Source organism: Hirundo rustica, chromosome 13 (assembly GCF_015227805.2).
Source record: "Hirundo rustica isolate bHirRus1 chromosome 13, bHirRus1.pri.v3, whole genome shotgun sequence".
Taxonomy (NCBI): Eukaryota; Metazoa; Chordata; class Aves; order Passeriformes; family Hirundinidae; genus Hirundo; species Hirundo rustica.
The window spans coordinates 17,667,862-17,692,537 of NC_053462.1; the positions used below are offsets into that span (position 1 = coordinate 17,667,862).

General features: G+C 46.2%; 2 protein-coding genes across 5 annotated transcripts; one reads left to right on the forward strand and one right to left on the reverse strand.

The window, feature by feature from the left end:
- Positions 1 to 356: 356 nt before the first annotated feature.
- Positions 357 to 12,900, forward strand: ANKDD1A (ankyrin repeat and death domain containing 1A). 2 transcript variants are annotated; one of them, XR_005702967.2, is made up of 16 exons: positions 357 to 470; positions 2,842 to 2,945; positions 3,579 to 3,677; positions 4,258 to 4,356; positions 4,818 to 4,922; positions 5,164 to 5,262; positions 5,680 to 5,778; positions 6,907 to 7,005; positions 7,346 to 7,444; positions 7,665 to 7,763; positions 8,334 to 8,432; positions 9,724 to 9,819; positions 10,832 to 11,033; positions 11,748 to 11,879; positions 11,955 to 12,037; positions 12,123 to 12,900. XR_005702967.2 is itself a non-coding variant. In XM_040077246.2 (15 exons), the coding sequence occupies exons 1-15, from the start codon at positions 437 to 439 to the stop codon at positions 12,182 to 12,184; spliced, it is 1,527 nt and encodes a 508-aa protein (XP_039933180.1). In that variant the 5' UTR covers positions 357 to 436; the 3' UTR covers positions 12,185 to 12,900. The 2 variants fall into 2 exon arrangements, 1 of the variants encoding a protein (XP_039933180.1); XM_040077246.2 differs by lacking the exon at positions 11,955 to 12,037.
- Positions 12,901 to 13,109: 209 nt separating this feature from the next.
- SPG21 (SPG21 abhydrolase domain containing, maspardin) lies at positions 13,110 to 24,133 on the reverse strand. 3 transcript variants are annotated; one of them, XM_040077597.1, is made up of 10 exons: positions 23,973 to 24,112; positions 22,570 to 22,757; positions 20,877 to 20,970; positions 17,333 to 17,494; positions 16,434 to 16,514; positions 15,668 to 15,813; positions 15,095 to 15,203; positions 14,560 to 14,667; positions 14,055 to 14,195; positions 13,110 to 13,767 (listed from the first exon to the last, which is right to left on the reverse strand). In XM_040077597.1, the coding sequence occupies exons 3-10, from the start codon at positions 20,937 to 20,939 to the stop codon at positions 13,645 to 13,647; spliced, it is 933 nt and encodes a 310-aa protein (XP_039933531.1). In that variant the 5' UTR covers positions 20,940 to 20,970; positions 22,570 to 22,757; positions 23,973 to 24,112; the 3' UTR covers positions 13,110 to 13,644. The 3 variants fall into 3 exon arrangements, with proteins under 3 accessions (XP_039933531.1, XP_039933532.1, XP_039933533.1); XM_040077598.2 differs by lacking the exon at positions 23,973 to 24,112 and adding an exon at positions 22,835 to 22,965; XM_040077599.2 differs by lacking the exon at positions 22,570 to 22,757 and having other exon boundaries at positions 23,973 to 24,133.
- Positions 24,134 to 24,676: the final 543 nt, after the last annotated feature.

Here is a 24,676-nt window from a genome sequence, read left to right on the forward strand (position 1 = left end):
CCCGGGAAATATCAACCCCTGAGCCCGGCTGTCAAGGGAAAACGAACAACCCCCCGTAATTCCTACAGTTTAGAAATCCCTCTCCTCCCAAATTGCTCTGGAAACAGAATTTTAAAAATTTTAAATTAAACCGCCCACCACCTCGAAGCAGCAGCACTCAGCAGAGTCGCGCTGAGGTGAAGGGCAGCACCTGGCCGAAATGGCGGCAGACGGATGTCCCCGCTCAAGTCCTCCCCAAACGGCCCGAAAACGCCGTGTTTGCCGAGAAACGGGCTTGCTTTATGCTATTTTACTTTAAAGAGCAACGAAAGAGCAGCTCGGCGGCGGCGAGGTGGCCTGCGAGGAGGCGGGGACATGCCTCTCAGCCCGCCCTGAGGCGGCGAGGACGCGCCTCAGCCCGCCCTGAGGCGGCGGTGGCTGGTCGCCGTGTCGCGACATGGGGGACGATTTGGCGTCGGAAGGCGACAGCCGTGAGTGGGGCTGAGGCGGGGGCTGCCCCAGCGGGGCGGGGGGCGCAGCGCCCTGAGGGGCGATTCGTGTGGCGAGGGCGTGCGGGAGCCGGCGGGGCTGAGGGGCAGAGCCGGGATGAAAAATAACCGGACAGCTGGAAATCGGCTCGGAAACAAAGGAGGTGGATAAACCTGCCCGTGAATCAAGACTGTTGTTGCCCCAGAGCATCCTGCACCGCTGAGATGCTGCACATAAGTCTGGTACCCCTCACTTGGGGGTTTTGGCATCCTTGGTCCCTTCGGTCCCCATCCCATGTTGTCTTTGTGTCCTGCAGCCCCAGCTAGGGCCCAGTGGATGGGTTTGGCACGTTTCTTTGCATGCCTTTCACCTTCTTTGTTGCTTTTCTACATCTCTTGCATAATAAACTGCCTGTGAGTTGGTGCATTGCACTGAGGGTAAATAATTTAAAATGTTTTCCACACTGTGATAACTGAATTCCTATTCAGTAAGCTCTGAAGCACCCTGGAATCTGAGCTTGAAAGAGAAGGAAAACTGCTAAATATCCGCTGAAATGTTGCTGTTGGACAGGTGCATGCCATGATGGGGAGTGCATTTACACTTACAGAACTACTGTGGATCTTAAATAGGAAACTCAGACCATCAAACTGTTACTCGTGTGTTGCTGAAAATAAATAAATTGCGGCTTCTACAACCTTAGTGATGCCAGATTTTTTTACTGCATCTTCACAGCTAGTGCAAAGAGTAACTAAGATGGTTTGGCATCTCTTGAAAATGATGCTTTGTGTGACCACAAAATGTAAGAACACATTTCTGTCACCTGGAGAGTAGGATCAGCAGCATTTTCTTAATTGAAACATAGGATTTACTCCACTGAAGGGAGATAAGCACGTACAACGAGGTGGTATGTGTGTAGCCATTGGCGTTAATTATTAACAAAAACTCAAATTGTTTTTCACAAGTTCTCGATATTTCCTCTCAAATGAAGGGTCCATGCATAGTGAAATGCAATCCTGTTAACACAGCTGACAAGGTGATAAAAGAGTCTTAATATACAGTATAGGAATTCCTGTTTATTGCAGAAATCAGTGTCCAAAACCTACCCCCTTCATTGTCAAAGCGGGTCCAGCACTCTTGAATGCACACTCTCAGATGACCATGTCTGGTGTTAAGTGGATAAACATACTATTGAATGATTCTGTCTAGCACTAAAATTTGTGTTGTGTTTTTCTTCAGCTAAAGTTTTTTTGTTTGAAGGCAAGGGGAATGGAAACTGGAGGATGAGATTATACCTCTGTTTCTCCAAAAGTCCACAGTAGGGATGCCTTTCTTCTGTGCCCTCCACAGAGATTAATAATTCTGTTTAGGCAGCAGATCTCCTGTTTGTCTCCCTCAGTGTGGTGGAATGGGAACAGTAACATGTTTTGATGCCTTTTTTATGGCACATGGTTAGTGTGCAGTTGATATGTTGGAACTAACTGAAGTTGCATTTAGCCCCTCAAACTGCAGCCTGGGCTCTGCAGAAGTGTAGAAGAGAGCAGAGCCTCTGGGCCAGCTCTCCAGTGGGATGTGCCAGGCCAAGGCTCTGACTCAAGCACTTCTTTAAAGAATTCCCCAAAAGCACTAGGACAGAGACTGAGTCCAACAAATGCTGACACCAGCCTTGCCAAAAACCTTCAGAGCCTCCCCGTTGGGCTGTGGCAGTCACAGCCTTGCTCTTGTTTCTTGGCAGGAAGGTTTATTCAATCAAGGAGAAGATTGCTGGGGCAAGGCCCAGCATGGAGAGTAAATATTCTTAAATTGTGCCTAACTGTGCAGGACAAATACTGCCAGTCATGGTAAGTTATGTGCAGAACTGCCACGGTTTATTAAGAGATGGAACACTAATCACAGGCCAGGCTGGCAGTTTTGTGCTGCTTGGCTGGTTCAGGTTGCCTGGAGGGTGACCATGTGTAAAGGCCTCCTTGTAGAGCAGTGGGATGTAAGAGGAAGGATGGAGGAGAGGGTCTGTGTCATCTCAGAGCCTCCACACTGCGGGTGCCCAGGGGATATGGACCTCATGGATCAGAAGGTTTTGCAGCTGGAGCAAATCCATGAAGAGAAAGACACTGAATGAGAAGAGAAGCCGGTAGAGCTGGAAGAGCACTGATGTGGCACAGGGGTAGTCAGGGAAGGAGAGACGGTGGTAGAGTAAAAATCCAGCAAACATACCAACATCTGTAGGGCTGGGATTCTTGCTGGAAGAATCTTTCTGCAGTCATCCTTCCCTGAAGCCACGGGGGCCGGTGAGATGAAGGGGAGGTTTGTTGGGGCATGCTGCTCCGTGCTTCTTGCCAGTGATGTTTTAATGCTCACTCTTCTGCTCTGTTGCAGTGCTTCAGTCAGAGAAGGAGTTTCATGATGCAGCGAAGCGAAATGATATGGCCAGGATGGAGGAACTCATCAGGAGAGGAGTTGACATCAAAGCCAAAAATAATGTAAGTCCTGGGTTTTTCCACCTCCAAGCTGCAGGAAGTGCTGAGGGCATGTTTCAGAACTGCGGCTCCTTAACACTACTGTTCTCATTAACTGCTTCATTTGTCAAAGCTTTAAAATACAACAGCCAGTGGCAAATGGGGCCTGTGGCAACCAACCAGTTTTCACAACACACTTAGACCTCCAGCGCTATCATCCTGGCCACACTGGAAAGCTGCAAGTGCCAGATAGACATGATTGGTATAAAAAGGCTTTGATTTTGCAGTCTCTGTACAGTAAGACTGTGGGACAAACTCTGTTTCTGGTGCAGGTCTTTCCTTGTTGACTAGTGGGCTCATGGAAATACAGGATTGCACCCATCCTTAGTGTTTTGATGTGTCCATTTATGGTCAGCAATGTTCTTCACTCTGTGCTCTCAATGTTGTCCAGAACTGCAGTTCCTGGGTAGAAGGTGACTAACACCTGTCTGCCGGACAGGAGAGCAGAGACAGAGAGCTGTGTCCAAAGAAAACTCTGCACAGTGCAAGAAATCCTGGCTCCACAGATGGCCAAGGATATTTTTGCCTTCAGGAAGGCTGGTGGACACGCACACTCTGCATGCATCAGCCTTCCCTGCCTCTGTCCTTCCCTTCCAGATGGACCGGAGTGCCCTGCACTGGGCTGCAGGAGCAGGGAGCGTGGATGCTGTGCGGCTGCTCCTGGATCACGATGTCCCTGTGGAAGATGAGGACAGTGTACACAGGCGGCTCTCCCTTGCATGTGCTGCAGATGTGTTCGGTGCTGGGGCAGCGCTGGGGCCTGGGTGCTGGGCCAGCAGTCACAGACTGCACCTTAGCCCGGGGTGGGTGGCTCAGGTGGCACGCTGCACCTGCTGAGCAAGGGGCTGGAGCAAGCCTTGTTGGCACGTGTCTGTGCTCTGTATTTTGGCCTTTTCCTTGCATGCACAGTGACTTGGAACAGGCTGGTAGAATCTGTGAAGTTTTCCGCGGGGATGCTTGGCTTCTTCTGATTGTGCTGATGGTGCTTGTGGGACGACAGTGGCAGCCAACAAGTTTTCTCTCCCCCATACAGCCCGGTTAATACTCACCATTAAATAGGTAGTAGCTGCAAAGAAGCAGGTCTCTGCTCAATTGCTGTGAATATCTGTGACAGGAATAATAATAATAACTGGAGAAATTGCAACTAAAAACTATACCAGTGAGAAACAAATAGATTTGGAAAACTTCATTAAGCTAAGAGGATCGCTTCCCTCCAGAGTGGAGCTGGTGGTGGCTGCAGTTTAACTGTAAGTATCTTTCTTCTTTTTTTGCCCAGTTTGGAATGAATGCCCTTCTCCTGTCTGCCTGGTTTGGCCACCTCCGTGTCCTGCAGATCCTTGTCAATGCTGGGGCCAAGATTAACCGTGTCAATAGGGTGAGGGTCTCTAAGTGTGGATCCATCTCTTGGCTCTAGACAGTGCTGGGGGACAGAGAGAGCTTTACCTGTGAGTTCAGTCGTGTGTGACAGCATCTGCTGTGAGGACTGTCATCTGCACTCTGACTTATCCCTGAAGCAGGTGTAATAATTGGAGTTCTAGAGATGCACACAGCTTCCTCAGCTCATGTTTGTGCAGTGCTGATGTGGAAGGTGTTACAGAAATTGGAAATGGGTTTAGTGAATCAGCAGTACTTGTATTCTAAGCCAGACCTTGTCTGGGAAAAGGGGTATTAATATTTCAGTCATAAATTGCTGTCTGCAGCACAAGGAAGTTAAGCCCTAGAGGTGCAGGGAGTGATGAAATGGGGCTTTGCTAGATTTTGACAGATTGTCAAAAGAGACTGACTGTCCCACAGTCTTGGACTTGTTGGGTGAGCAGTCCTTTGTCTCCTCTCCAGAATGGTAGGAACCTGCTTCACTGTGCAGCTCAGAGGGGACACATCCAGATCATGGAGTTCATCACGGAGGACTTGGAGGATGTGTGTGTGGATGAGACAGACAAGGTAGGAAGGCTCTTCACAGCTTTGCTTCATGAAGTCTGATCTTGCTCTGCTGAGTTTAGCAGGAATGTTGCCCTTGGTCTTGGGAAGAGAATCAGAGTCAGACACTACTCCCAGAAATCTTCCTGCAGAGTGAGCTTAAGGATCATGGGGATTCTGGCTCTGGTCAAGCTTTTTACAGTAGATGATCTGATCTTGTGCTTTCTGAGCCTTTTGGATGGTGTTTCTCTGATTCCTTTTGCAGATGGACAGGACAGCGTTTCACCTGGCCGCAGAGTACGGGCAGCTGGAGGTGGTGGAGTTCCTCATTCGACTGGGTTGTTCCCACAGTGCCAAAGACAAGGTACGGGCACAAAACCACATGCAAGGGAGGTGAAGTCCAAGGACTGGGGGATGTGAAAAACAGGGAGCAGGATACCAAATGAGGCTCAGGCAGGAGAGTTGTCCACAGCTGTTACTATGCCTGTGGTATTTCAGGGCTTTTCTTCCCTATGCACTTCAAGCCATTTTCTTGCTTAGTTCATGCTTTCTCTCAAAGGCTTTTCAGGTGGGATACACAGTAAGCCTGGTGGACCATGCTCCAGTTTAAGGTAGGAGGGGTTCTTCCCTCGCTGCTGCAACTGTAGGAAGATTGCTTCATATTTGTGCTACTGGTTACAACCTCCTTTTCAACCACACTGGATATACTCTGTGCAAGTTTGTGGTATATGAACACTCAGTCCTGTGAGACATATGTTTATAAAGTAATGTTTGCTTTCAGGAAGAAAACACAGCATTGCATTTGGCTGCTAAAAATGGACACCTCTCTGTGCTGGAGAAGATTATAGATGTTGGAGTGGACCTTGATGAAAAAAACTCAGTAAGTACACTTAAATTAAATCAAAACCACATCAGTTTTGCCCTTTTCCTCCCTAGAAATACCCTCCTGCCACAGTCTTCAGGCTGAAAAGCCAGTATTGACAGGAGAGATCTAGAAAATAGCTGATTTTATCTAAAGCCTATGTGGGTAAAGGCAGGTCACGCTGGCAGCTATCAGTGAAAGGCGACATCCGTCTTGGACCAATTTCCAGCTTTAAAGTGTTGCCTTCTCTTCCTGCTGTATCTGCTCACCTACCTTATCACTCCATTTAATCTCCCTTTCTCTCCCTGACCCTTGTACATTCAAAAGCCTGAATGGTTATTGAGTGTGTTTTAAACTAAACTGTGTCGTGCTTTAAATTATTGACTTAGTCACTGAACATATGGACCTTGTGTTTGAGATCACTCTTTTGACAGATCCACTCTGGAAAATTATGTGGCTGGAACACAGTTAATGACTTAGATAGCAAATATTGGCTTAGTATCACTGTTATTTATTCCAGGGCACACTCCCAATTAAGTTTATCAGCATTTTTTTTTTCTAGTCTTATTTGGTTACTGTCTTTGAAAAGTGTATTTGATTGTGATTAAGATCTGAAGGAAAGGGGGAGCCACCTTCTGTGGTAACTGGCAGCATTTGTCTACCCCCATATGAGCTGCCCTTTGTGCGAAGAGCAATGATTAAACCACATTAAATCACTTAGGAATTCTGCTTGCTTGCTTCTGTTTTCTTGTAATGAAATGAGCTGTAACCCTCAGAAAGGAAAACCAGTGATAGAGGGTCACGGGTTTCTGGGCTATTCCAGGAAAATGGTTTGTCTTCACTGTGTGCGTGAAATCCCTTTTGGTTTATTGATGGGCTGGAGGGGAGGAATTAGATGGTGAACACAATGTCTGTCTTGTGGCCTACAGCCAGTGACATTCAGGACAGAGCAGTACTCTGGTATGTCCAGGGCAGATAATTGCGTCCTCTATTTTTGTAACAATCAACTGGAGATCCCTGGCCCTCAGAACTGGTACTGTAACATGCTGTGAATTCAGAAGATGGGGTAGAGTCTGTCTCGCTCTGCTGCTCTGTCTCAGCCTTGTCTACAGAAATGCTGCTTGTGTCCTTTCTTGCCTTGTGCAGGAAGGGCTCACGGCTCTGCACCTGGCTGCTGAGGGGGGACACAGCCACTGTGTGAAGCTGCTCGTGGAAGCAGGAGCTGATGTCAATGCCCAAACTCAGGTTAGCTCCATGGAGGTGATTCCATTCCCGATCCCCACCTGGTGGGTTTATGCCCAGACCTGTGGCTTCCCAGGTCACTCATAATAGAGAGAGGTCGTGTGGAGCCCTGCATTCAGAAATAGCAGAGGGAGTTTAGAGGAAGGTAAGCGGGTTTTGTACAGAGGCAGGTGAAGCCCCCTGGGACTGGTTTGGCTGGAGTCAATCTCCGTGAATTTGTCAGTGCTGGGCCATAGGACTCTTGCAGGAAGGAGCAGGGAGCTCTTTGTGGGTAGTCTGTAACACCTGCAGCCTCTGAGAAGAATCCCAGAGTAGCACTCCTCTCTTCTGACTTGCCTCTCAGAAAAAGATGAACTGCCTTCATTATGCAGCCCTGCATGGCTATGAGGAGATAGCCAGGATCCTCATGGATGCAGGAATCCACACGGACGCTCTCAATCACGTGAGTCCCTCTCAATGCTCTCAGCACTAACATGGTAAAACCTTGTTTGTGGAGCTGTTTAAGAGCACAAATCGACTCTGGAAGGACCAGTGCTGCATTGTCCCCATCAGACCCCAGTGTAGACTGGCAGCTGTGATAGAATAGTACATTCTGGGCACAGCATGGTCCTTTCAGTGCTATGAGCTAAGCTCTCCCTAAGTGCAGGATCTTCTCTCCACAGCAAAATGCATCAGCGATGCACATCGCAGTCCTGCGGAACTTCCCAGCCATGGTGAAACTCTTCATCAGTGCAGAGTGTGACCTTGACATTCCAGATAATGTAAGACTGCAGCTCCTGTTCTTTGTGTTTGAAATGTGAACCAGTTTCATGGGAGATTTTATCACCTTGGGGACAGGATTAAAGAGGAGTGCTTTAAAATGTGGAGGACCTGGAAGCGCAGCTTAGGAAATGTGAAACCTGTGAAATTATTCTAAGTGTTGCAGTGAGGTAATCGCTTGATAGTATTCAACATGAGTGCTGTGCTGTGTCCCCTGCAACACTGCATAGTCAGACTCTCTCCTCCTTGCTGGAAGCAGGTAGGAGAAATTTCAAGATGGAAGATACTCTGCAAGATGTTTGGAGGGCTGAGAATAGGAGGCAAGCCTGGAGGTAGTTGGTTGTCTCACCAAATTGTAATTTTCTGAAGAAGGGGCTTTGTGTAGCTTGTTTCTGTTAATCTTCATACTTGTAGCAACATTCTCTCCTGATGATACTGTAAAATTGACACATTTTGTGTTATTTTACCGTTTTCCATTAAACAGTCTCAAGGCTTCTCTTGGCAGTGTTCTGTCCTTCCAGCCTCACTCTTGTCATTCTCTGAAGCGTAGTCCTCTCTTCCTTCTTCTGCAGAGGCAGCAGACCTCACTCCACATTGCTGCAGAGCACGGCAGGCAGGACATTGCTGAGATGATTCTCATTGCAGGAGTTAATCTGAAGCTAGCAGACAAGGTAAAGCTCTTTATGGGTGAAACAGGTTTTGTGGGAATATGGAATATTATACGTAGATAGTCTTTGCTAATGTTTTTCGTAATTTTCAAGGAAGGCTAGTAATACTAAAATTTGGTTTTTTCCAGGGATAAGCCCTTAAAACATGGCTAAGTAGGTTATTTTTATGTGTTTTCCAGGGAAGAAGAGACTGGTTCTCAGACAGGTAGAAAATAGATAACACAATGAACAATGCTTTCCTTCTCAAAGTTGTTCTAGTTCCTTCTACTTGTACCATCATGAATAGTAATAACAAAGATTTCCTCAAATAATGATAGGTAATATACCTGAAAAATTATAGCACACATGTTCTGATAGCTTGAAAGGATCTGTTTGGTGTAGATCTGGCACGGTTCTGGGGCTTTTGCCATTTAATGAAATCAACAGAATGAATTTCAAGAGGCCTGAAAATGTAGTATGTGCCCAGAAAATGCTGGAGGGCCTTGGGCAGGGATTAAATAGTGTTGGCCATTCACCATGAGTTAGAGCAAGTGCAGACCTGAAGTCACTTGGCTGAACTGGCCTTCAATTGTGGTGAATGTCACCTTTCACCACTCTGTGGAACTGTAGTGACACTCAGCACAGGGGACACATTCATACTTTTCTGTATGAAATTTGGTTTCTGCTCACATCTGAGGCTAGAACTGTTCTTCCTGTTATGCCTGGTACCTGGGCTGGCTCACTTTCCTTCACGCAACTTTCAAATCTCGTTCATTTCTGCCTTCTGATTTTAGATAGAAATACAAATCTCCCCATGCCCAATCCAAAATCATATTAGTGAAAGGAACATAGTCACATTTTCATAGTCCCATCAGCCTGTGCTTCTCCTAGGAGACCATTTCTAATCATGTGTATCTGGAGCCTATAAAGTTAATGAGGTTGTATAAATCACTTTGGTTTCATGTGTCAGCAAACCTGCTGTGCAAAAGGCTGTAAAATGCCTTGAACTGCAGAGCTGAGCTGCTCCTCTCATGGTTGCTCTCGTGTTGGTGAGTTGCCAGAAGCTTTTCCAGTGGCTCCTGCAAAACAGGCAGATCCTTTGTAGCAACAGAGGAGATGCTGCAGAGCCTGGAAAACCACTCCCCATGCCCTGAATGCAGGAGCTTGACAACATCTGAAGTGTTCACAGGTGGAGAACAGGGCCTGGCTGGGTGCATTACCCAATAGTCCATGTGCCTGATGCTGGGTGGCCATGGAGATTGTACCTCCTAAGGTGCAAAGCCTTTTCCAGCTTCTTTTCCCTTTCTAATTTCAGCAAGGGAAAACATCTCTGGATGTTGCTGCCCGAGGCAATCACATCATCTTGGTGGACATGATTATCAAAGCAGATCGATTTTACAAATGGGAGAAGGTGAGCACCTTATGCAGCAGCCCCTGTGCTTTCTCCTCTCCATTGAGACTCCACATACCAGTGTCAAAGAAAAAGAAATACAGGACATCCCGTGACAGCCTGACCTCTATTTTCATCCCCTTAAGAAAAACAGACATTCTCACCATGCCAACAGCATCTACTTAAGGCTTTCCTTATTTAAACAGGCCTCTGTTGTTAGAAATCCCAGGAAGCACTGATGGGAATAGGGGTTTCCAAAAGTTATTTAATAGCTGCTCCCAAAGGGATAGAATTAGTTCCTTTTCCCAGAAGGAGAAACTGAAGGACTGAGCGGGAAAATGCTTGGCCTAAGGTCACCAAAATGGGACTTTGAGAGTTTTTCAGCAGTAGGAGGAGACAGCTCTTGTTGGAGTCATACAACTTCTCCCTCAGTGCAGCCTCTCAGCCCCAATCTCCCCTCTGAAACCCTCTCTACCCCAAGCCTGAAGTGCCCAAACCAAGCAGAGCAGAGTGAACTCAAAGTACAGCCCAATGTCACATCCCTTGCATGTTCTTAAGATTTTGGTTGTCTTCCCATAGCAGTGCTCTAGAGGGGGAAGAAAAGGAAGGGGAGGAGGGCAAGTGCCTGTGGCTCAGGTGCAGCTTTGGGAGTCATGCTTAGTATATCACGCCCTTGGATTGGCTTCCCAGGCAGCCCTAGGGAATGTCATGCAGCCTCTGCAGCCTGCCTAAGCACTTCGAGCAGGGGCTGATGTTGCAGGGAAGCAAGAGATTTAATTAAATGATTCTGCCCCAAACCCCAGATAAGAGGCGTTGCAGAAATGCAAATCGTGATCTGCATGGCCTTCTCATCGAAGTGGCCATTAACGGCGTTTTAACCCTGATGAGCAGAGTGCAATGAGAATAAAGAGAGGGAAAAAATGAGCTGTGCCAGAAGGAATTCGCAGGGACCACAGAGCTGAGGATGTGGGAGGCTGCAGAAGCACAGGCACTGCTGCAGCACCCGACTGACCCCCCTGTTCTGGCTTTGCAGGACAACCTGAACAGCGACTCTGGCTCGTGGGTGGCAAAGCATTTGACCTTTAAGCAGGATCACAGGCTGGAAACACAGCACATTCGCTCAGTCATGTGGAGATTAGCCACTAAGTACCTCAAACCTGGGGAATGGAAGAAGCTGGCACATTACTGGAAATTCACGGATGACCATATTAGGGCCATTGAGCAACAATGGACAGGTATAGAAAAGCTTCCCAGGTATTTTCCTCTCTTTCCTTGGACTTTGCTTCTAGGAGATAAAGCTGCAGTAAGAGCAAAGCATTAAGAAAACCCGTTGGTTTATTTGAAGCAATTGAAAGATTAGGTTAAAAATTCTGGTTTTACTGAATGTGGAATTACCTACACGCTGTAATTTGTCTAGGAATAAAGCACACAAGCAGGGGAATTTGTGACTCTTTGCTCACTCCTTATGAGACATTTGGCAGGCCCCAGAGTTCTTGCTACAATTCTTGTTCTATAGAAGAGAAGAAACTTGCTGGTTTTACTTTTTCCTTTTGAGTAGCAAGAAGGCAGTGAAGTGAATTCTTTAGAATTCAAGAAACACATTAGCAGAAGTGGGGTCTGAGGGTCAGAAACTGATCATTGCTAGTTTGGCTGTAGCAAAGACTCTAGTTTGGATGATGTGAGCAAAGGGCCAAGCTGTGCTCGAAGGCAGAATCTGTATTGCCATGGAAGGCTGTGCAACAAACCCAAGCTCAGCCATAGCCACTCCATTAAGTTCCATACAAATCCAGCAATCACATCACAACCAGGAATTAAAGCCATGCTTTACAGCCTCCTAGTAAAATCCAGAAGGGAGGGAGGGGTGTGCAAACCCACCAGGGCAGAAATCTGCTCTGATCATGGCCATGCACTCTGAGTGAGGGATTTCATCTGTGGTTTGATCCTGCCAGGCACTAAGAGCTACAGGGAACACGGCCACAGAATGCTGCTGATCTGGCTCCATGGTGTGATCACTGCAGGAGAAAATCCAATCAAGGGACTGTATGAAGGCCTGTTGGGGATTGGGAGAAGAGATTTAGCAGGTAATACTTCTGTCTTTCTTCAAATAATGCACACTGAGCATTATTTGAATTCATTTACCCAAATTCTGTGCTTAGACAACACAACCAGAGGAAAGCTTCAGTGAAGCCAACTCCCATGAGCTGAAAGCACCTGCTCTGCCCCCTTGCTTCCATTACATGTAATCTCTTTTTCTTAAGTTAGATAAATGAGCAGATCCTGCCATAGCTTTGTTTTTCTGTGCAGCAGATCATTTTCTCTTACAGAAAGTATCCGGAACAAAGCAAACGCAGACTCCACCTCTCCACGAAAATGCACAGCAATGTAACACCAGGAGCATCCTCAGCTGCTCTCAGATCTACAGGAAAAACACTTCTCTGCTGCTGAGAGAAGGCAGATGCAACCTAAGGGCTTCTTGTCACAAACTACCGGCACTGCTGCAGCCCTCTGGCCAGGAAATGACAAGGGTAAAACAAATGCTCATGGTCAAAAAGGCCTCTACACAGAAGGGAGATTTTTATCAGCAATTTCAAAAGGTCTGGGTACTGTCATGAGTTTGGTGAGTGAGCCTTACTCGTCATACTGCAGCAGGAAATATTACAGTTTTACTGTAACTTGTCTACAGCACATTTTTATATATAAATTTCCAATTGTCAAGCTCTTAATTTAATGAGGGCAAAGGCTTTGTTTTCAAGAATGTTCTTTACTTACCTTATTTGTGGGAGGTATCTCACATCTTGGGCATGTCCATACATTCCCACCATAAGAGAACTTCAGCAAAATCAAAGCTACTCTTTGGTCTTTTTGGAACCTGAGGGGTTGGGATCTTGAATGCTTTGACTCTTCACAAAAAGCTGGAGAAGAATATTAACATATGCTGTTTATAAATGTACATTAACATGTACTGTTTATAAATCATTAGGTGACTAACCTTTTCAAAACATCTTTGCATTTGTCATGTAATCCTTCATATTTATTTTTTACAGCATCCCAAGGGGAAAATAATGTCTGTAATTCAATAAATCTAGATTTTACCCTTTAAAATTGCAAGTTATATCTTGTCATCCTTATTAAAAAAACACTACAGCATACTTCCTTAGACCTAAACCAGTACAACCTTGTAGTTAAAGCTCGAGAGGAATTCAAGGTGGTGGTGCTGGTTATCTTCATTTCCAGAGGTGTTTGTAGAGGCAAACCAGGACTGCAGTGAGCTCAGCTGCTGTTTTCTTAGAGTCAAAACAAGAGACACTTGCTGAAAGTGAAGTTTTATTGAAAACCATTTTTAAGCAGCAAGAAAGTTAAAAATTCAAATGCTTTATTTCAAATAGAAACAAACTAACTTACAACAACAATGTACGAAGCAAATAAGTGACGGCAACATTGACACTTAAACATCTTTTAAATCAAATATTCAACAAAAATATATGTCAGCTTATAAGTACACAATCTGCATGTGGTAATATATACAGCTGAGTGAAAAATATAAAAGGAAATACCGTTCTGCTTAAGAACATGATATAGTGAAGACTTTGGTAGAAAAAATGTCTTTTATTTTTAAAAGTGTAGTCTTCAAAGATGCTTCCTTGAATCCAAAGACTAAAAATTAAGCAGATCTATCCCATTACGCTGCTGGAGGTTGCTGTCCACGGGTAGCTCACCGACTGTTGATCCTGTTGGAATCACACAGTGATAATCGGCTAACACAAGGGAAAAGGCAGAGTGGGAACAGTTGATTGTACCCAGGAAGACCACCAAACCAATGCCTCTGTTTCACTGGCACTCCCAAGCCTACTGCTCTTCTTGCTCGTTGCTGCTGTGAAGGCTGATCTTTTGGACTTCCAGCTCTTCTGCACTGACCATGGACGGGTCAATGGCCGCGTACCGGGTACCGTGGAACTGCAGCAAATGGATCTGTTGGACACAGGAAATAACACAGAAACGGGTGTAGGAGCACAGTGTTTTGGTAAAATAGAAACATTCCTTCTGAGCAACTTCTGTGAGGGTGAAACCATGGCTCTGGAGTACAAGAGTTCAGAGACAGAAAACCCCCAAAGCTGGCCCAGCATGGACACAGCTGCTCCCAGCCCTGCCCTTTGGTATCAGCACACAGGGAAGTTAAGAAACAAAAGCAAGCTCAACAGGAGTTTCCTTCTGCTGTTGTGGCTAAACACATTCATAGATTAAATTCAGGAACTCACTTGAATGTACAGGTTGACCTCAGCACTCCTGCAGAGGTAGGGGAAGTTGCCTCCTGTTTTGAGGTGAGCTCTTCTGGCATTAGGGTAAAGTTTATACATTTCTTCTTTAGCTTCCGTTGAAAGCGCGCTTTGGTCAAACACCTATGGAACAAGAGCCAGCAGTGAGTTCTGAACCTCAGATTTTGTTGTTACATCAGATTGGCTGCGTGCTGCTCCTAGATGAGACCCTCAGCTTCTTTGTGGAATGGTGTTAATGAAACAGAAAACAAGCAAACCTGGGCATTGACAGCTAGAAAGCCAGTACTGTAATACTGAAACATATGGCACAGAATATCTAATTCATAACTTAGCACAGAAAAGTCAGTGTTGCCCAGTCAGCAGAAGGCTTCCCTAAATAGGAAGCTGCACGCTGCAAATGCTTGCTAAGTTGCTGACTTGCAATATCGTGGCTCCACCTGCCAAAGGGAGGAAATAGTGTTTAATTTAAAAATAGAGATTCACTTACGTCCATAATGGTTACAGGGATGTCTCGGATTTTGTGAGGTTCTACATAGGAGTTCTGGCAGTTGAGGGTGAGTCTTGAGGCCAGCTCGCTCTGGCCCAGGCTCTCCAGCTTGCAGTAGACACAAACACTGATTAACAACATATTTCACTGCAGGAAGTTAATGCAATATTAACAGTAGATCCAAAGAGAAGATAGTTTTAAAGGGATGAAGGTTGTAATTCAAATTTGGTTATTACTCTGCATGAGGCAAATGCCTAAACCATGTTCCTGCCCCCAGAGCATGGCCTACACATCTAGCCCAACATTTTCTCCTTTTCCACCTCAGTTCATTAACTCTTCTTGATTGACACAAATGAACAGAACTCAGGTCAGTGAATCAGTTAAACTGCTGGGGCTGTGACAGTGAACACCTGCTAAAGATCCACATCCCATCCCTCCCTCCTGGGTCAGTGAATGAAGAAAGCAGCAGAGATATCTATGCCCTCCCAGTCAGTAACTACAGAGTGACACCACATCAGAGCACACAGCTACCTACCCTGTCCACCATGAAATCAATCCCGTCGGCCATTTCAGGATCTAGAGGACCAGATGCAAAATTCCCAAGGACTATTTTTTTCAGCATAAAAGCAGGCATCAGCCAAAAGCTAAAACAGAAATAAGATGTAACAATATCTTCAAGCACCAAGGACTCACCATCAAGATGCTGTACTGTAAATGCTTTCTTTCCTTGCACAGACTTTGTGTTTTAACTTCAAATCAAATCCTTGAAAAAACTTCTAGTTACATGGCAAAAGTATACTTTAAACACGGTGAACAACACTCTCCTTGCTCTAAATGGTTTTGTTAGACAACAAAAGTTAGGCAGAGTTCTTAAATCTGATCACAAATCCACAGAGGATCACAGAACAATTTGTCTAATTCCACACTCTCAATTGTTAATATTTCCATTCTCCTTGTGGCGTGCTTTTAAAAGCCACAAGTATTCCATCCCACACCTCCCTCCACCAAACTGGAATCAGGTTAGACACATATCCAACTAATTGATGTGACATTTCATTGCAAAAAAAAATTAATGCCATGAGTCTGCTTGCTTGTCTGTCTTCTTTACCTGTTTGCTGTCCATGTCTGATTGAAAATAGAAGTGTCACTAAAGGCATTACACAAGATCAGAGATTGGACTCTGGGAGATTTGTGTGTGTATTCAGCAAACTTTTGAGCCAGAAAGCCTCCCAGAGAAGCTCCAAAAAGGTGAACCTAATGCAAGAGAAAAAACAAACAAAAAATACCACCAAGAACAAACAGATGACAAAATGTGATCTCTGAGCACAGTGCTTCATTACAAAAATAGGTCATTCAAATTTACCTTGTCCTTATAACCCATTTTTGAAAGAATCGCTGTCCCATTCATCTCCTGGCTTTATGTGCAATAAAAATGTAATAAATACTAACAAAAGGAAATGTTTCCCACAGAGTCACAGTGCCAATTTCTTTGTGTTCATGAAGCTTAAGAAAAAACGCAAACATTTTCCTTTGTTCTCTATAGCTATTCCAGCCCAAGAGACTTGACTGTGGTGTTCTGTACTATGTGAGTTAGGAAGGATAACTTCCACAGGATCTCACAAAAAAATGAAGTTAACCCATACAATTTAATAGGCCTGGAATAGCAGTTGAATTTAGGCCAAGTATGACAATTTCCAAGGGCATTCACCTTCAAAAATAAACTAGTTTCAAATGTGAAATTGCAACACAGCCTCTTTTATTTATAGGCTGTATTTTTGGATCCCATTTTTCGCACTGGCTCTTAAATGAGACTATTTCAAACCTCGGGTTTTTATCGCAACAATTTGTCCACTCCTTTGTCTGGGAGCACTCACTTTATCCAGCTGAAGGTGGTCTAAGAGTTTCCTGAATCCATCACAGAACTCGAGGTGATCCCAGTACACTGGATACTGCAACTAAAATCACACAAAGTTAGAAAAAACTGACTGAGATCAATCTGCTTCGGAGTTGTACCAGTTCTCACATTAAGTTCTCACAGTTTCAAGACAGCCCTGTGCCTCTCCCATGTTATGAAGTTCCTCTTCAAGGTCCCCAGAGCCCGAGGGTGCCAACACCTCCCCCTCAGTTACACAAAAACACACAAAGTGCCACAGAGCAGAGTTTGCTGGGGAAAGTGCAGCATTGCCTCACTCTGTGATCAGTGGCAGGGGAGGCTGGGATGGTTCTTCACTGATTTTGTAGCGTGTAACAGATGCAGAAATCATTAACTGCTGCAAAGGACAGCGGTACTCCTGAAGGTGTTTAATATATTGTACAAATCAACTGTACTTCAGTTCAGCTCAGGAGCTGAGAAGCCCCAGAAGAGCAGGCTGGTAGGATTTAAGGAATGAAACAGCATTTGCAGCTATTATATAGTCTAAGAAGCACGTTATCCACCATCCCTAAGGAAAACATGGAAACCCTGAACTAACTCATGTGTTTGCCTCAGGGCTAACAAAGATGCAGCTGGAGGCAGAAAGTACTTGTGCCCGGGACACAAAAGGAGAAAAGTGGGCTGGGAAGACAACAGTGTGCACACACAAGGTTTTGGGTAAATGCTGCTGTGGGCATACAGCAGATTCCAGCCTGGGTTCACAGAGTACTACTCTGTAGTACAACTTAGCACAAAGTTTTTTTAGTGGAGCCCCTAATTCAAATCTAAGAAGTTCATTATTCAACCTTAGAGCAACAAGCACAAGCATATCACCTCTTACACAGGACTGAGAATACTCACAGCAATAACTCTGTAGCCCCATCCAGTCAGTGCCAGAATTTGCTGGAAAAACACATCTGCAGTTCCACTCACAGGAGGGAGAAATATGAGTGGGCAGCGAATGCTCCTTGGTCCTGCATCATACAGTGACCAGACTTTACTGTCATCATCATCTACTATTATCTGGAAAGAGAGGCACGGAGGGGAGAAGAAACACAAGACAAGTGAGGTTCTTCAGTCAGCTTCCAGGATGGCTTCTAGAAATTTCCAACTTCTAGTAATTGTTATAATATTCAAGACCTTCTTTTAATCTTCTTCACAGTAGCTTTCAAGCTGTTTTCTAATTAGAAATGACAATGTGGATACAGCTGGAACAGAATTGTGGCCACACACCATCAGAACAGAATAATTTGTGCATTGTGATGTAAGCTGAATAATGAACAGCACATCAGGAAAGGAGCCACCATGCTCAGGAGAGACCCAGGAGGTCAGTTCAGGGTACCAAGAGCAGCAGCTGGAGGCTGGAAGAGCCAGCACTGCCCCAGGGACAGCTTTTTAAACAACCACTGATATTTGCATCCACGGACAGAGGATGTAACAGGTCTGGAACCACACAGGCCTGCGGAATTAAGCAGCTATCACCACAAATTATTGATCTGAAACACTTACAGCTGCCTGCCAGAAACACAGACACACACAACTCCCAGGGCAGCACTGCAAGGTTGACCTGGAGGGAAAAATGCTTCCATCATCTGGCAGCATCCCAGGAGCATCTTGACTCCCCAGGACACATGGCTGGCTGAGGGAGATGACTCACACATGAGGTGCTATCTTTAATGAGCAGCTCCTCATACAGTACCACAAGTCCTAGCATAATTAGTATCCTCAGAAGTGTTAAGAATTGTGTCTTCTAGCAGCACCAAAGCCTGACTTGTTTTGACAAGGCCCCTTTTATCAGAAACTGCTTTCTATATTCCAGATGTTCTTTCAACTCCACGACCCAGCAGAAGCTGCATCTTGTTTGCACCAGATCAACAAGCACAAACCTCTGGGGAAAGCCTGAGTCAAGGAGCCAGAATGCATCTCTGTATCGAGATTTTATAGCTTTTTGAACAGTAATATACAAGCACAACTTGCTTTCCCGACCCAACAGTTAAGCTTCACAGCAATCAGAGAAGAACAAGTATCACAAATCAGGTCTGCTTGACTAACAAATCTGCTCCTAATAAAGCCAGTGTTTCAGGCTCTGGGAGCATGTGAGGAATCACATGATAACGTTGTTTCCTAAAGTCTCTATAAAAAAAGACAGATTGCATACCAGAGCTTCCAGACCACTGAAACCATTTCAACATAAACCTTGTACAAAAGCCCTCCCAGTCCCCACCACAACTCCTTGCACACAACCCTTGGGCTCCAGGCCTTGCTGTTCTCAGCTGTCATTCCATCAGCAATTTGGATCCATTCTGGGTGGCTACGACCAAGTTTACCTTTAGGAGTATTTCCAAAGGCAGACTGTAGTCTTTGAAATAACAACACCAAAGTTAGCTCATGCCAAGAGAGCTGAGGGTGAGAGATAATGCTTCTTTCCTTGAGCCCAGAAAGTGAATCAATGATTTAAACACTTGTTCTGGTTGATTTCTAGCCACACGCTGGACAGTTTAACCCCAGCTCCTGAGCTGTGTAGGCAACAGTGTGGTTAATTCCTGACTTGGGAGGTCATCAACCGTTTTCTTGTTCTGGTTGATCGATCAAGATCATCTACAGTCCACACATAAGGTAAAATCTGCAGTGCCTCGAAACAAAGAGCAGAACTCTTCAGCAGGACCAGGGTGTCACTTGATGAAAACTTTTAGGAAGGACTCAGATAAGAGAGCGAGCGGTATATGCAAATAGAGGCACACAGGCAAAGCAGCAGACTCAGTTAAAAAGTATTATTTTCTGTGCTGCACTTCCTATATGTGACCAGAGCAAGAAGGAGGATGGAGCTGTGCATTTCCTGTGCTTATCAGGAGAAACATCTCAGCATATTCTCAAACAAACTGCTCTGGCTCTGCTTTCTTAGATCTGACAGCAATTACCAAGGCTGGTCATTCCCTCCTCTGTTCTGCAAATGCTTTGCACTTCTTTGGGGGGGATAATGCAGGCAAATGTATTCCCAAAGACTGCTTCAGAGATTAATTACATTTTCAAATTGGGCTTTTTTAAAAATTCTTTCTCCAATAACCAGGACTAGTTAATTTCTTCATACTGCACATTCACACTGTGGCATCATTTGCCTTTTGAGGAGGCAGAAGCACTCAAGAGGGTGAGGCATTCCTGAGTCTGAAGGTCACCAGGTCACCATCAGCTTCAGCTTACACACGTCGCCAGTTATGAAACCCTGAGCACTGGCAGCAGCTGCAGGCAGTGGCTGCTGGCACTGAGCTGCACCAGGACCACATTCCCTTGGAACTACAACCTCCAGCTCCTTCCATTTACCACCTTGCATCCCACAAAGCAGAGTCTCAGAGCACCCACACATCTTTGTGCTGAAATACTGGCCCCTGGCTTTGGTGACCAGTGAAGGCAACAACAGAGCACGTGGGGTCAACAGCAATGCACCTTTCTTATCTACAGAAGACACACTGGCAAAAATTAATGAGAATCCTACAGCCCTTCCCTAAAGGTCCTTCTGCAAGCCCACACAGTCATCCAGATAAGGGAACCACACCGAAGTCAGCCCAAAATCAAACTATAGCACACCTCAGGCTAGACAGAACACTGCTGCTCAGCCTGTACAGCCACAGCAGCGCCTGTGCTCGGAGCAGCAGCAGGGTGCAAAGGCAGGGCTGTCTCTCTGTGTCTGGCAGCAGTCTGGACTGCTGCAGGTCACTCTGTAACCACAGCCCCAGCAAGCCTGACCTGCAGAAGATACACCAGCGCTTTACTGGGTCAGGAGTTACTGCCCTGCATTGCCCTCTGCCACTCGGCACGTAGAGAGCAGAAGTTGGAGCCCTGCACACCTCAAACATTCTCCTGTAGCTCAGTGAAAGGAAGTAGGGAAATCCAAGCAAGAGGAGAAAGTGTGATTAAGCAGAAGAAACTGCCTGCGTTTTCCCCCTGTGGTTAAGGATATTCCCACTCTCAGGACCCTCCGTGCAGCCTGACTGCTGGGAAGGTTCCTTTGGACATTGCTTTGGCCTGAGGACAACAGGCAGGAACAGTGGAGGTGGCTCTGGCAGCTCAGCCCAGTGCACCCAGGCAGCTCTGAGAGGCCACACACGTGATGCTCAGCACACACCACTGCCCTGGAGCCCCCTCCTCGGGCATGGCTGGCACCAGGAGGGCAGGTACTGCTGCCATGGCTCGCAGCTGTGAGTCTCTGCTCCCCACCACAGGCAGAAGTGACCTCCAAGAAGCACGTGAAGATGAAGGGTGTTCTTTCATGCGCTCACATGACATGCGGGACAACAGTTCAGGAGATAAAGGAGCTCAGTAGCACAGCCACAACCACTCTGCATTACCCACACTGAGTCTCTCCCCCTAAAAAATGAGAGGAGATATTTCACCCACAAGATGTACATACCTTTTTAAGAGGAACTGTGCTTCTGAACCAGTTATAGTCAGGAGAGACTTTAATCTCTCCCATGATGTTTAGAAAAAACTCAGTTTGGGTCAGCCTGAAAAAGAGAGAATGAGAAATCAATACCACAGTTTCACCGTGGGCAGCTCTTGAAAGCTGTGCTATGTAAATAAAGCAGTGCAGGGTGGTTTGCTCTTATCAGTTGATGGCACTACCTCTGACTCACACCAAGTTCACTTTTGCTCAGTTTTCATCAAACCATGCAATTATTCTCCCAAGAGGCAGTCACCTGACTGCCTTACTGCACCAACCTAATTATGAAATGATGATGCTTCTGTAGCAGCATTTCCATGTGAAGCTGCAGAGAAAGTCAATTGTGTTGCAGGCTGTAAGTGGCTTTAAAACCTAAAGCATGTTCTTGGTTTCTTTTAAATTGATAAGGCACTCCAAGTTTATAGCTAATAAATATTTATACAATTCACTCAGGAATTCACACCACAGACATTATTTCATGAACCTACTCAGTATTCAGGTCACGTTTTTCCGACTGAGTATAACTGACCTAAACGAGTCCCCAAGCACATCAGGAACATCACCTAACCGAGGCTTAATTTACAGAAAATCCTTGAAATTTTAATTCTATCCACACAGAAGCAGGCTCTTATCAGGAGTTACCAATGAAGAAATCCTTGAAGCACACCAGTTAATACAGCACAAATTGATTCTGAGTTGGGTCCACACAGGAATGCCACTAATTCACTTCCCAGCCAGGATGTCCAAGCATACATAATGAGTATCTTATAATACTCCATTAATTAGTAATAAACACTGAGGTAGCTTCAAGATTTAACTGTTTGGGGGTTTTTTTGGTTTGTTTTTTTTTTTTTTTAAGCAGCAAAAGACCATTAGCTTCCATTTATACAACAAATGGCATCAAACACTTCTGAAGTTTGCAGACTCAATAGCTTCATCCTGAAAGCCGGCTGCCTTGGGAGATTATTTTCATGCATTCACACACAGCACTGAGCATAGAGAAACAAATAAACTTTTGCTCTTGTTACTTAACAGTTGCTAAGTCTAAATCAATAGGTTTTGTTTCCCAATTCTGCATAAAATAAGACCTCATTGTGTTCTGTGAGTCACTCCAATTCATTTGTCCCTGCAGGAGAGCTGCCGGTGGGCAGCTTAGCCAATTTATGGGGTTACAGCTGGATTAACAGTTCATTACAATTTCCTCGTTTTTCCTCATTTGCTGTCTTCCAAGCGCAGAAAATTTGCATTTTAAAAGGGGAAGTACTTTCTAAATTGCATGAGAAACACACACTTTCCATAGAGCATGTGCTACACCTCCCATGTTCAAAGGTGGGATGTCCAGCTGTGTGGCTGCTGTTTCAAATTTGTGTGGTTTCCCTTTGGTGCTTGCACCAGCTGTTCTGCTCTCTATCAAAGCCTGGCAGCGGCTAAAACTACAGCAAGGGTAAAAAATATCTATTCCAACAATCTGCAAAGCAGAGCAGGTGCAAGGATGCTTTCCTGGACCGGGGGACAGAAGTCATTGGAGTGAGGAAATGGCAGCTCAGACTAATTCCTTTTCATAACCACACATCAATGGCTTTCTAAAAGCTCTTCAGCAAACGATAGTGTGACAAAAATTGTGGCAGACAAATTACAGGAAATGCCTAAAAACACACATTACCTTGGACTGTTACAGGGCCAAGAAGCAGAAGTCACAGTCAGGGCCCCACACGGACACCGAGGCGCCAGAGACGGAGATTTTTCCTGCTGCTCACTCTGGTTGCCAGAGAGGGTTGGCAACCTCTTCCTGCTGTGATCACCTCACTACTTCTGCCACCTCAGTCTTGCAGAACCCTTAACTGCTGGGGGCTGGGAGCACAGAGCTGTGTCATTACAGGTGGTAAGGAAAAGGTACCATGCAGGTGGACTTTGTGCTGGGCCTGTACCTTGTCTGGTACCACAGCGAGCTTAGAGTCCATCTGAAACCCAAATTTTGAACTCCCCAGTTCACGTGTTCCCATTCACAGAAGTGAGCCATTGGCCACTAACACCTGGGCTGATTTCCAGCAGCTTTCTTCCAAAGGAGCATCTGTGACCACCACTCCTAAGGGCTGCCTTTCTTTCCAGGCAAGAGAAAGCTTGGATTAGAGAATGTCCTATTACTGAAATGTATTTTTTTTTCTCCTTTGCACAGAAATGCAGGATTAAATTTGTACATACTAATACTCACATTAGCAACAACTACATGTGCTTTCCAGCCACAGAGAAGCTGAACCATAAACCCAAAACAGGGATGCAGCTACTGAAAGTAAAGACCATAAAGAGCCTGATGATCATGATCAGCTTCTGAACACCCAAGTTTCATTTTTAGTAAAACTAAACAACCCGAAGAACTTTAACCTCTTAAAAATAATTCCCCTGAAAGAAGTATCACCTACGGATGTGCTCAGAGCACTTGGTAATAATCTCCTTGTGAGTTATTTCACTACACTAATGACACATTCCATTCATTATTGATTTAAAAAGACAATGAGAAAGAAGATTTGTGGGTAGCTGGGATATGGCAGCAGCACATTGCACTTTCCCCCAGAGCTGCTCCCACCAACCCTGCCCCACGGTGCCCATCGCCCCCAGCCCCTGCTCCTTTCCCCCTCCTCAACCACATTTGGCTCCACAGCTTTGCAGGGAGAAGGGGACAAAAGCCCACACCCTCAGCTCAGGCTTTCCCCTCTGTAGCACAGGCTGAGGCAGCCCCTTCCCCTGAGAGTACCCCAGTAAATGGAGCCCCAAGGGGGGGCTTTGGGCTCGCTGGGGGGCCGCGTCCCGACCCTCTCCCTTCCCTCCCTCACGGGTCGCAACAACCCCGCTCCAGAGCCAGTCCCCCGCCCCGCACAGTCCCCCGTCCCCCCCGACGCAGCTTTTCCAGGGCTGACGCTGTCCCGATGGAGCAGAGACCGCCCCGCTCGGCTCAGCGCCCACCCCGGCCCCTCAGAGCTCCCTCCTCTGTGCGGGGCGCTGAGAACAGGGGCAGGCCCGTCTCCACAGTGACCACCGCCGCCTTTCCCATCACTGCGGGGCGCTCACCAGCTGGCAGGGCCCGGGGACGAGGAGCTGGCCCGGGGACGAGGAGCAGGCCCAGGAAGAGCAGGAGCAGGACCGGGACCGAAAGCTGCGGACCCGCCGCCGCTGTCCCGCCTCCCCCTCCCGCCCCGCGCGCCCAGCCGGGGGCACCCGCCGGCCGCCACTTCCGGGTGCTGCCCCGCCCCGCCCACGTGATCCTGGGGCGGGGCGTGGGCGGGGCGGAAACAGCTGCGCGCCATCGCTACCGAGGCGGAAGTGAGCAGGTGGGCGCCATTGTTACCGAGGCGGAAGTCACGTGCCCCCCATGTTAATTCGTGCAATAATTTGTGTTGGAAGGGGCTGGTTTCGACTCGTTTTGTTCCCTCCTCGTCGCCTCCACGAATAGGGACTACTAGAGCACGTTGCTCCAAGACCCGTCTAATCTGGCCTTGAACACTTCTAGGGATGGGCCGCAGCTTCTTGAGCAACCTGTTCGCTGTGAGGCAGCTCAGGTTAATTGAGGAGGGTGAGAGGTGATACTGAATCATTCCTCTAATAAGCAAGTGGAGTCAATTAGCCCCGCTTAATTGGTATGTAATAAAGAGGAATTGAAGGTGAGCTGAAAGAAACAGACCTATAGACACCTGCAGTTGCAGGTGTGTTCTCCATAACGCATACCTAAAAGATACACTTCAATAGATAATATATATTTATACAGTGCTCTTCCT

Excerpts from the sequence above, each read along its gene's own strand:
- ANKDD1A (XM_040077246.2), top strand. The coding sequence starts at position 437 with ATGGGGGACGATTTGGCGTCGGAAGGCGACAGCC. Across the intron at positions 471-2,841 it reads GGCGTCGGAAGGCGACAGCC|TGCTTCAGTCAGAGAAGGAG; the intron begins GTGAGTGGGGCT and ends GCTCTGTTGCAG. Across the intron at positions 11,034-11,747 it reads CATTGAGCAACAATGGACAG|GCACTAAGAGCTACAGGGAA; the intron begins GTATAGAAAAGC and ends TGATCCTGCCAG.
- SPG21 (XM_040077599.2), bottom strand. The coding sequence starts at position 20,939 with ATGGGAGAGATTAAAGTCTCTCCTGACTATAACTGGTTCAGAAGCACA. Across the intron at positions 17,495-20,876 it reads GCACAGTTCCTCTTAAAAAG|ATAATAGTAGATGATGATGA; the intron begins GTATGTACATCT and ends CTCTCTTTCCAG. Across the intron at positions 13,768-14,054 it reads AGGTCAACCTGTACATTCAA|ATCCATTTGCTGCAGTTCCA; the intron begins GTGAGTTCCTGA and ends TGTGTCCAACAG.